The sequence below is a fragment of the Kryptolebias marmoratus genome, linkage group LG10 (genome assembly GCF_001649575.2).
Source record: "Kryptolebias marmoratus isolate JLee-2015 linkage group LG10, ASM164957v2, whole genome shotgun sequence".
Classification (NCBI taxonomy): Eukaryota; Metazoa; Chordata; class Actinopteri; order Cyprinodontiformes; family Rivulidae; genus Kryptolebias; species Kryptolebias marmoratus.
Genome location: NC_051439.1, coordinates 8,848,422 through 8,859,147, shown reverse-complemented (window position 1 = coordinate 8,859,147; position 10,726 = coordinate 8,848,422). Strand labels below are relative to the sequence as shown.

General features: G+C 43.2%; 2 protein-coding genes across 2 annotated transcripts in view; one reads left to right on the top strand and one right to left on the bottom strand.

The window, feature by feature from the left end:
- The window catches only part of LOC108236977 (collagen alpha-1(X) chain-like), a 4,356-nt gene extending 1,683 nt beyond the window's left edge, over positions 1-2,673 (top strand). The window contains exon 3 of the mRNA XM_017418111.2: positions 210-2,673. Within this exon, the coding sequence (XP_017273600.1) occupies positions 210-2,044 (1,835 nt within the window). The 3' untranslated portion in view covers positions 2,045-2,673. The remainder of the gene's footprint in view (positions 1-209) is intronic.
- Positions 2,674-6,320: 3,647 nt separating this feature from the next.
- On the bottom strand, positions 6,321-9,187 carry marcksb (myristoylated alanine-rich protein kinase C substrate b). Its single transcript, XM_017410360.3, has 2 exons — positions 8,826-9,187; positions 6,321-7,873 (listed from the first exon to the last, which is right to left on the bottom strand). The coding sequence occupies exons 1-2, from the start codon at positions 8,919-8,921 to the stop codon at positions 7,295-7,297; spliced, it is 675 nt and encodes a 224-aa protein (XP_017265849.1). The 5' UTR covers positions 8,922-9,187; the 3' UTR covers positions 6,321-7,294.
- Between the last annotated feature and the right edge of the window lie 1,539 nt (positions 9,188-10,726).

Genomic DNA, 10,726 nt, shown 5'->3' with positions numbered 1-10,726 from the left:
ATATATATATATATATATATATATATATATATATATATATATATATATATATATATATATATATATATATTTGGATTTAAACATGTATATAGATTTATATAAACAACCCATATTAGACTGATTTTCACCCTTTATACAAAGTTTTGCATTGACAGTGATTTGCACCCAGACTATATGACTGATGAAGTTCACTCTTTCTCTTCTCACAGTGGTATCAGTGGCAGGTGAGCCTGGTGAACCAGGTGAGCCTGGCCCAGAGGGACCTCCTGGTCCACCTGGCCCCCCAGGGGAGAATGGCGTGGGTCTGCCCGGCCCCCAAGGACCTCCTGGATCTCCCGGACAGCCTGGTCGCTCAATCGCTGGCAAACCTGGAACTCCAGGTGGACCTGGCAAACCTGGCATCCCCGGAGCACATGGTGAGAAGGGAGATACTGGAGCCCCTGGCCCCCAGGGTCCTAGGGGAGCCCCTGGAGCAAGTGGAAGCCCAGGACCTGCTGGTCTGTCTGCTACTGGCAAACCTGGACCATCCGGTCTTCCTGGCGCAATGGGACCTAGAGGAGAGCCAGGTCTGAAAGGACATCCAGGTGTGCCTGGACTTCCAGGTCCTAAGGGAGATAGAGGGTATGGAGCTCCAGGACCCCAAGGTGAAACTGGACCTGAAGGACCTATGGGAGCAACTGGAGCACCCGGTGCTGCTGGAATTGGAAGACCAGGCAAACCAGGTTCTCCAGGTGAGCCAGGAAAGTCAGGTAGCCCAGGCAGAGATGGTGCCCCTGGTGCCACGGGACCACAGGGACCTAAGGGACACACTGGTGCCCCAGGTGTAGGTCTTCCAGGCAAACCAGGTGAGAATGGTGCCCCAGGTCTGCCAGGTCCAGTTGGGCCTAAAGGCCATCAGGGACCTGCTGGAGCCACTGGTGCTCCAGGAGTTCCAGGATATGGAAAGCCAGGTGCTAATGGTCAGAAGGGAGAGAGAGGAGCTACAGGTGCCACAGGTGCCACAGGTTCAAAGGGTGAGCAAGGTCCAACAGGATATACTGGTGCAACTGGTGCAACCGGTCCCACTGGTTCTACTGGACCTCAGGGTGAAAGAGGATTTCCAGGTGCAACTGGACCTGTTGGCCCTAAAGGGGACACAGGTGCAAGTGGACCTCAGGGCCCTAAGGGACACAAGGGAGATCAGGGAGCACAGGGTTTCCCCGGTAAGCAGGGCTATACAGGTGCAGCTGGTCCTCCTGGACCCAGAGGGGCCACTGGACCTGCAGGAGAGAAAGGTCATGGTGGTGCCCCAGGTACTCCAGGTGCCCCAGGTATTCCAGGTCCTGCTGGACCCAAAGGACATCCTGGACGTGCAGGCGAGCCAGGTGCCTCTGGATCTGATGGCAATCCCGGTCCCAGAGGACCTAGTGGGCCACAAGGCCCTGCTGGTACTCCTGGCCTTAAGGGTCACCCAGGGCTTCCTGGTCCTCCCGGCCCTGCTGGTTTGGCTGCTAAGGGTCTTACCGGACCTCAGGGCCCCGCTGGTCAGCCTGGTGAGCCTGGAAATGATGGAGAACCTGGCCCAGCTGGTCCTCCAGGTCCCCCTGGACCTCCTGGTGAGGTTGTGTTTGAGAAAGGCATGGGAATGAGTGAGGTTATGGTCAAGTCCCCAATGTCTGCTTTTACTGCAGCTCTGGTCACCCCCTACCCCTCTGCTGGTAGCCCCATTAGGTTTGACCAGATCGTTTACAATGCTGAGAATCACTACGACCCTGAGACAGGAATTTTCACCTGCCAGGTTCCTGGAGTTTACTACTTCTCCTACAGCATCCATGTTAATGGAGCTCATGCCCTGGTGGCTCTGTACAAGAATGGCCAGCCTATTATGTTTACATATGATGAGTACAACAAGGGCTTCCTGGACCAGATGTCCGGTAGTGCTGTCCTCTTGCTTGATGAGCATGACACAGTCTACGTCCAGATCCCCGATGATGAGGCCAATGGTGTCTTTGCTGCCGAGAATGTCCACTGCTCCTTCTCTGGGTTCCTCATCGCTTCAACGTGATACGTTAGCTCCCAAAAGCCAGCCAATTAATATTGCAATCTATTTCTCAAAGTAAACTCCCTGTTAATTTCTCCTCAACCCCACAAACAGGCAGTTCAACCTTCTTGAGGAATAGTAGCATCTTAACTTGAAATTTACAAGACATGGGTGCTAAGAAGAAGGAAAACTAATTTATAAAAATAGGTGATCAGGGATGGGAAAAGCAATCTACAAAGTACCAGTGAGCTTTTGTAATGTAAACAGCATGTGAAATCAAGGTGTTATAACTGTGTTGTGTCCAGACGTTTTCTTCTCCACGTTCTTTTTATACCTACCTAAACTGGTGCCTTTGTGTCTGTGTTAGTACAACCTTTTTTGTTTGTTTGTTTGTTGTTTTTGTTCATTTTGTTGTTTGGGGGAGGGAGGGATTTACTTAAAGAACATAAATTCCTTTCTGCGCAACTTCTTGTGACTAAATGTGACTTGAATATATTGTGAAATGTAATGATCAAATTGACCATTATAAAGAAATAAGTCACCTGAATATTGTTATACAAACACAAACTGTTTAACAGCAACATTGTTATAACCCTTGACATGCATTGTGTTGTGTAAAACATAAAGACCAAATAAAAAATTGTCTTAATGAATGTTTTGTCTTTGGTTCTTTTTTAATGGGAATTCATTACTAAATAAGCAAATTGCTTGAAGCCTCATTAAATCAATCAGTTCAAATTCATTTATATGATAAATATATATAAAACTAACTAAACTAAACTAGTAATGTACACAGAGGTTCACTGAGATAAACAACAATGAAAAAAATGTGTGGTTAAAAGCATACCATAGGAAAAACATATAATACTATAAATAAAAAAAACTCATAAAATATTAAACATTACATTTGAGATAATAAATGTCCCAAAGACCCAAACAATTGTGACTAAAGAAAAGAAACCATAAACCTTAAAACTTGTAATGACCAAAACTTTATTAGGTAAAATATATTACACTGCACATAAACCATTAGATAAACAGTTTTGATAGATAAAAGATATAAGTGTTTTAACTCTAAGGTAACTCCAGCAACAGGAGCATAAAAGGCAACTCAAAAAAGAAAAGGGTTTAATACAACTACAGAAAATTAATGCAACATGACTGCACCCTTGGTTAATAATAAATTATAGTGATAATGTACCAAAGCATGATAATAATATTCAAATAATGATGGTTGAAAGAGAATGCAAAGAAAACAATAGGCATAATAACCACAGAAAGCCGTTCCTGGTGAAAGAGTCATGTGTTCATAAATATCTCCATCTTTGCACTCATGGCTGAATTTTCACAACTTCATACAAGTGCAACAAACAACTGAAACAAATTAAGTATTTGAGGGGAACTGGGCAAATATTGATTATCATGTCTTCACAGAATTCTTACTACCGTTATAATATTTTAGAACCCAATATATGAAAATATGTTTAAGCATTGAAGACGTGAAGCAATGGACCCTTTAAGGTGTTAGTTTATCATCAAGTCATCTCTATTTCTCCAAAATACAACAGGTAAGATATTATTTGTTCATAACCTTACCTTAGAACTGCACCACAAAAGAGCTGAACTATCACTTTAAGACAGAAATCTTGAAATACTGAATCTGTACACTCACATCTGACACTTGGATTCCAAGTCTTATCTCATAAGCCACTGGATGAATTTTAATGAAACTGTACATCTAAAGCCTGATTCAAGATGGCTGCCACAGCTTATCAGCCTTGGCAGGTACAAAAATGGCTACAAGTCAATCAGTTTTACAGCTGTTTAAATTTAGTGTGGTAGTAGCTGAGAGCCACTCCCAACACATACTTTGAGGACAAGCAACCCCACAAAATCTTTCTTTCAAACTTTGACATTAGCTGTAAGAGTCAAACATGTTTGTCTGTTAGCATCTATTACTATTACTATTACTATTACTATTACTATTACTATTACTATTACTATTACTATTATCTATTTCTGATTACCTTTATAAGTCAACCCAATTCAAGATGGATTCCACAGCTAATCAACATCAACAAACAAATAAATAGCTAGAACTCAGTTCATTTTACAGATGTTGAACTAAAATTGTGTGTGGTAGTAAGTGAGAGTCATCTCTAACACATACTCTGAGCACTAACAGATCGCGCATAACATTATCTTTAAAATTTGACCAAAAAGACTAAAACACCATCATTTTTCGAGATAAAATTATCTTAGTTTCAAGCTGGCATGAAAGATGGCGCTATCTCTTTATTTTGAAAAGTAAAGAAAAACAGAATTTGTTTTATTCAGCAGTTTAGGTTGATACTCTGCATTAAAATCTGTTCAATAAAAGTTTTTTTTTTCTGAAAAAGAATTGTAGTTTCCTAATTTAATAGAAATCAACTTTGCATCGACACACAAATAAAGCATAGATTTTATTTACAAATTGGACTTTTTGTATTTCTCTAAAGTACCTTTGGGTTCTCAAATCAATCACTTTCCATGGCTTACCGACACCCACAATAAAGTATTTTAAGTAATTCAATAAGGTACTTAAGCAAATGGACGTCACTTCCACTGATCGTAAATTTAGGCTGAGATTTATGACAATCATTGAAAGAAAACTAATCTTTCACCAAAGTAGGAATAATGATTGTCCGCTCTGCAGCTTACAAAGCCTACTCTACCCTGGAAGTTCGAGTGTGGGTGCGCTGAAAATAACCTGGGTGTGGGACGAGGGACAGGGATGGTTGTTAGGCAGGGCAGCAGCTGTTTGATCTCCCTTTGGTGAGAGGGCGAGACGGTGGTTAGGTGAGAGGCCCGAGGGTCCGAGCAGGGAGGGAACTGCTGAGTTCTGCCATCTGAGGGCAATGCCACTCAGAGACAAACTGTGGTCGGTGCATGAGGAGGGACTTTCCTCTGTTGACTCGACAAACCACACTCCAAGTTTATCTGCTTCATACACTAGCTTTTAGGCTCACCTGGCATCTGATTTACATGCAGCACACGAGCACTTACAGTAAGGGAACTGGAGGAGTTTTGAGGACGCGGCGAGATATTTCAGCAAAGAGCCACACCGGGTGACAAACGGAGCGACAGACGCCTCGACAACAAAGCTGGACAAGCAAACCAGGAAGCAGAAATAGAAATATTATGTGTAAAGCACGCCCTTCCTGTGGCGGCCAAAGCTGGGTTAAACTGGGTGCAAAGGAAATAGATGGTTTGAAATGAACATGGACACAGCTGTGGACTGCTATAAAAACATACTGGAGAAGTCTGAAGCAATCTTCTCAACTTTTAAAAAGATTCTGGTGGCTTTTACAAAAACTTTGAGGTTTGCTGGAAGGAACACCAATGTGTTGATGGAGAGCAGCTGACCGTAAATATGGAGCTTCCAGCTATCTCAAAATGTCTGTTTAAAAGACTGCCATTTTGTGACTGAATAAATCACAAGTCACCCTGAATCTTGTGGGATAGTTATATTGTAGTTCCTCAAAAACCAAATGGCTCATTTTCTAAAAATAATGTTAAACGTGAGATTAGGATGGAAAAGGTTTTGTTTTTACCGCCTGCTGCCGAAAGGCAAAGGCCAGGCAATGGATGCTTTAGAATGTGTCTGTCTGTTAGCAAAATACCTTATGAACCAGGGAACAGATTTTAATGAAACTTGCAGAAAGTAATCCCTGGATATATACATACAACAGATTAGCTTTTGGAGTCAATCCAATCCAAGATGGCTACAACAGCTAACGGACTTTAAAAAACACAAAAACGCCTTAACTCAAGTCGATTTTACAGATATTGAGCTGAAATTTGATGTGGTGGTAGCTGAGACTCAACACATACTCTGAGAATGCAATCTTGCACGAGAGTTCGTAACATTAAGGCTTTTGTCGTGATATTAGTGTGAATCTCTAGCATGAAAGGCAGCAGGAGATATCCATTCCCTCAAGGAATGTTCGGCCTTTTATTTTTACTGCAACAATTTGAAATTGAAGGATGTAACAAGAAACATAGGGGTTTTGCATGTTTTTGTTGAGGTTTACAGCTCAATTCAAATCTTTTAATAATTGCCTGTACATAGAGACCAGTTGAAATATCGTCTTATTTCTCTGGCGCTCCACATGAGGGAGCTAAAAGCAAAAAAGGTGCAGGTGTGATCATCTCGTGGCTGAGATTTCCTACTCGTCAGTTCACACAAATTAAAGCGCACCTGGGTTGTTTTCCCCCCCTTTTTCCTTTGAGGATGACGCAAAGAAACGAGCTCACAGTGCCAATTCACTTCATTTGCTTTATTCTTCAGAATTCACAGAAAATAAACTCAACACCTTGTTACCAGCTTGCAGGCAATGTTACATTCCATACTGAAGAAGGTGAGCCTGGGTATATACAGAAAGAAAACGCTGTTAAAAACGACTGCATCTGTAAATCCTGACTTTGTGTGCTTTCATGTGTCGGTTCAAAGTGGTGTTGTAGTCATCACAGCTTGATGCAGAGTCTGCTTAAAACATCTCCCAATTTTATTTAATCTTACAAATGGTGAAAAAAAAAAAAAAAAAATCATTTACAATGGGTAATCAGTTAAAAACTTCAGTCATTAGGTACATCTCAGCCATAAAACCAGTAATATCAAAGGCTATACAACGTGCATTACTACAGAATGTTGAAACTGTGGAATCTAATGGAAAGTGATGAGCACCTATTGTTTTTTTAACAGTTAGCTAAATCTATTTCAGGAATGGTTTGTGTTCACAGGAGCTTAAAGAGTTGTAAACAACTGTGCACTGCAAATGACAACATTTAAGAGTTGGATAAGGACTTTCCCTTTAAATATCACAATGTGTCAGATCTTGCAGACACAGCTTTAGCTGCTACATCCAATTGCCCAGCACCAAATACTTTTGATTAAATATATGGTAAAAATTCAGCAACGTGTCATGGTATCTCACACACACACAAAAAAAAAAAAAATACCCCCCACTCACATTTGCACTTTCCCACTCACCCATGTTACAAATGCAAGCACCATTTAGCAGTGAGGAAGCAGCACACTCTCTACTGCAACTCCTGTCCATCACTGCCTGGGACATTGCAGTCATTATGGATGAGATGGATGCAGAGTAGTAAAACGTACAACAACAAAAAGGAAATTAACCAAAAAAAAAAATCCCTGGTTTTAGACAAGTCCTCGCATTCCTTCAGACAGGCTACATCTTCTCCTTCATTCCGGTGTCTCGTTCAGCAGGATTACTCGGCAGCGGCGGCGGCAGCTGTGGCCTCTGGAATGGCTGCCGTCTCAGGCTCGGTCGGTGAAGTTTTAGCTGCTTTCTCTTCTCCTTCAGCAGCTCCCTCTGCCTTCACCTCTTCTGCTTTTGGCTCCTCAGCCGCAGCCTCCTTGGCTCCCTCGCCGCTGCCCTCGGCTGGTTTGGTCTCCTCGGTGGCCTCCGAGGCAGGCTTCTCTCCTTCGGCTGGTTCCGCAGCTTCTGCCGCCGCCGCTCCGTCCTCCGCAGCCTCCTCGGACTCCTTCTTGGTCTTCTTGAAGGAGAAGCCGCTGAGCTTAAAAGAGGGTTTCTTGAAAGAGAAACGCTTTTTCTTCTGCTTGCCCTCCTCACTGGTGGACGGGGTGCCTTCCTCAGCCTTGGCAGAGGTTTCTCCATTTGTGGCGGACGGCTCCTGCTCTCCGTTGGCCTCGGCGCCGTCTACTTTCTCACCCTCGCCTTTCGGTGCCTCCTCGGTGGGAGTGCTTCCATTGGCCTGCACATCAGCCTTGTTGGCTTCCTCAGCAGCAGGAGAGGCATCTCCATTGGTCTTGGCATGGCCGTTCTCCTGGGAAGAAGCAGTATAATTATTATTTATAAATACATTATTGTATCATTTAAGACAAAACTGCTGTAGACATGCCACTAAGCTGAAACCCTCGGATGTTTGTGTACATGTGTCCAAGAATACACACTGAAAAATCTGGAGCACTGTGATACCTAATTAAATTCACAGACTAGTAGCAACCAATGAAAAAATAGCCCCAAACCTGCAGAAACATCTGTTACTAGGAGAATGACGACAGATCCCTGATTTTTAGCAGCAAACTAGACTGCAGTGCGTCCAGCACCCACTAGGGGGCGTTCAGTTTAAAGGCGGTGGAAACAACAGATTTTTCTTCCTTTTAGAAACCAATTAAATCAATTAGCATTTTAGAATTTTAATCATTTTTATCGTTTTATTCCACGTGCTTTTTTAAGTCTGCTCGTCTTATGGGTGGCATTTGTACAAAAAACGTGTTTTTTTTTCTCTTGAACCTGGCAACAAAGGCGTGGTACCGCTTTTTAAAATGGCCATGATGATGATGATGATGATGATGCCACGGCGAGGGCGAGCACAAACCCGTGCTGCACACACAATTTCAGTGACATTTTTTTAAAAAGCTAAAGAAAACACGCAATGTTTAGCCTCGAAAAATAAAGTTTGAACGATAAAAGCGCGTTCAGTGATGAACTAGTGCAATCAAAGCATGAAGCAACGTTTTCAAGGGGAGGGGGGCGAAGCTTAGAATCAATCAAAAGGCTTTTTAATTTAAAACAACATGTTGCAATCAGCCAAACTGCATCAGTTGAAAGAAATAAATACATGTGGCCACTTTCCCTAAACGCCGGTGCGCGTCTGGATGCGCCCACAGGCAACATGGAGCACGCCATTGACGCAACACATTGCCAAATTGGAACGACAAAAAAAAAAATCCGCGTGCAGCAATTAGGGCTTAAATAATTAAAACTCGGCTTACCTGTCCGTTCGTCTTGGATGCAACAGCCGCGCCTTCCGCCGGCTTTTCGACCGCAGCTTCCTCTTTTCCAGCGGCTTTGGAGGTTTGCGCTCCCATGCTTTTGTTCCAACAAAGGAACCCAACCGATCAAATGAATGGACAAAGACCGCAGGCTTCCTTCCCCAAATATTCAAGGCACGCCGAAGCCTCCCTGCGCGACGCAAAAGCCCGAAATAATCACCCAAACAACGAGGCGAACTCGCCAGCTGGGTAGAATGTCGCAAAAAGAGCAAAAAAAAAAACGAAACGCGAAATTCTTTCGAGATATAAATATATATATATATATTCCCCCCCCCACCACCTTTCGAGCAGAAATTGGCCCCGCCGCAAATGAGATGCGGAGTACAACGCCCCAGTCCGCTGATGAATGGGCACGGGCGCGATGACGACAGAGCCGCCGCGTCTCCACCAATCCGAGGAGTGGGGAGGTCATGGAGCAGGAGGGGCGAGGAGGGGGGAGGAGGGGGGCGCGGACAATAGGAGAGACACAACAACATGGCCTGCAACTTTCTACATCCATGTTGGGGAGCCGTAAAAAACAAGACTGTTCATGTTTCCTATTAAAGCAAAGCGATCTTTACGCGCCTCCGGATTCCTCTGAGACCAGCGGCGGGCCATCATCGTGTTTCTAGAGGGAGAAGCCGATGAAGCCAAAAGCACAAAGAAATGACAGAAGAATATGTCACCCAAACAGCAGCAGAATCAAACACACAAATGCAGTTTAAACTAAAGCAAATAAACCAAATTCTGTTTGGTTTTTCACAGCCTTACGCATGCTAAAATATTATATTTTTGCATCTTTTGTGATTTTTTTACACATTTTTATCCTGTTATGAGTAAACTTGTGATGCCTCTTGTCCAATGAGTTTCTAAACTTTTCTACTTATCGTTATTTGTCCAGCATAACTTTCTCATGAAAATATGTTTTCAAATGTCTTGTTTTCTTGAGCTTTCAGTGTTTTGTGTAACCGTCTTTGTCGTCTGTTTTTCTTTTTTTCTTAAATGCTGGGTTTTCAGATATTTATTTTAGTCTTTCTGAAATGTTATTGTATTTTTCATACTATTTTCTTTTTCCATACTGTTGTTTTTTGCCATGCACGGCTGTAATGGGTTAAATTAGAAAACAAAACAAAACAATGAATAACACATTTGTTTTCATGTATTGTTTCATTGTCCACATTGGAATATTTTTGACATACGCAGCAAAGATAAGGTTTTTTGAAACTGTGAGTATAAACAGAACAATATGAAAGGATTTGGCCTTGAATTCAGAAGGATTTTTTAATTTAAATACAAATCATCATCTGATTTATAACGTGTCAAAACAGCAGCATGCTTAGAGACGGCTGGGTTGACTAAGCACAGCTCAGCTTGTCTCGTGTTATATTATCAGGGCACCCTCCTGACATATGTCCCACTGAGTAAACAGACCACCTCTTGTAACTATAAGCCCCCGCACCCATAACTTCCCTCGTCTCTCTTCTTGCATAATAATGTCTGCTTGTTGCAGCTGCAGCATCCCAGTGACCCAGATATAATGAGAGTTTATGGCTCTGTGCTGCTTCTGCTGTCTGCTCCGCCAGCCTGCAGTGCTCCATCTCCACCACCAGCATCACATCGACTGCCTCTCTCCCTCTCTCTGCCATCACTGCATGACCCACATCTCTATGGTTACCAGTTCAAAATGGCTGCGAGGAGGAGGAGGAGGAGGCTGCATGTCGGCTGGTGAGGACTTCAGCGACCGTGACCTCTGGTTGTGGAGATGCAGGAGGGGGAGAGGGAACTGGAGACAGCACAGCAATACACACACACAGAGCAGATTGAGGTTAAGGATTAGGGTGACTTCCCCCCCCCCCCCCCCC

What these genes read in the sequence shown, in the direction of transcription:
- marcksb (XM_017410360.3), bottom strand. Translation starts at nt 8,921, where the DNA reads ATGGGAGCGCAAACCTCCAAAGCCGCTGGAAAAGAGGAAGCTGCGGTC. An exon ending in CATCCAAGACGAACGGACAG is followed by an intron (nt 7,874 to 8,825) that starts GTAAGCCGAGTT and finishes GCTTCTTCCCAG; the next exon opens with GAGAACGGCCATGCCAAGAC.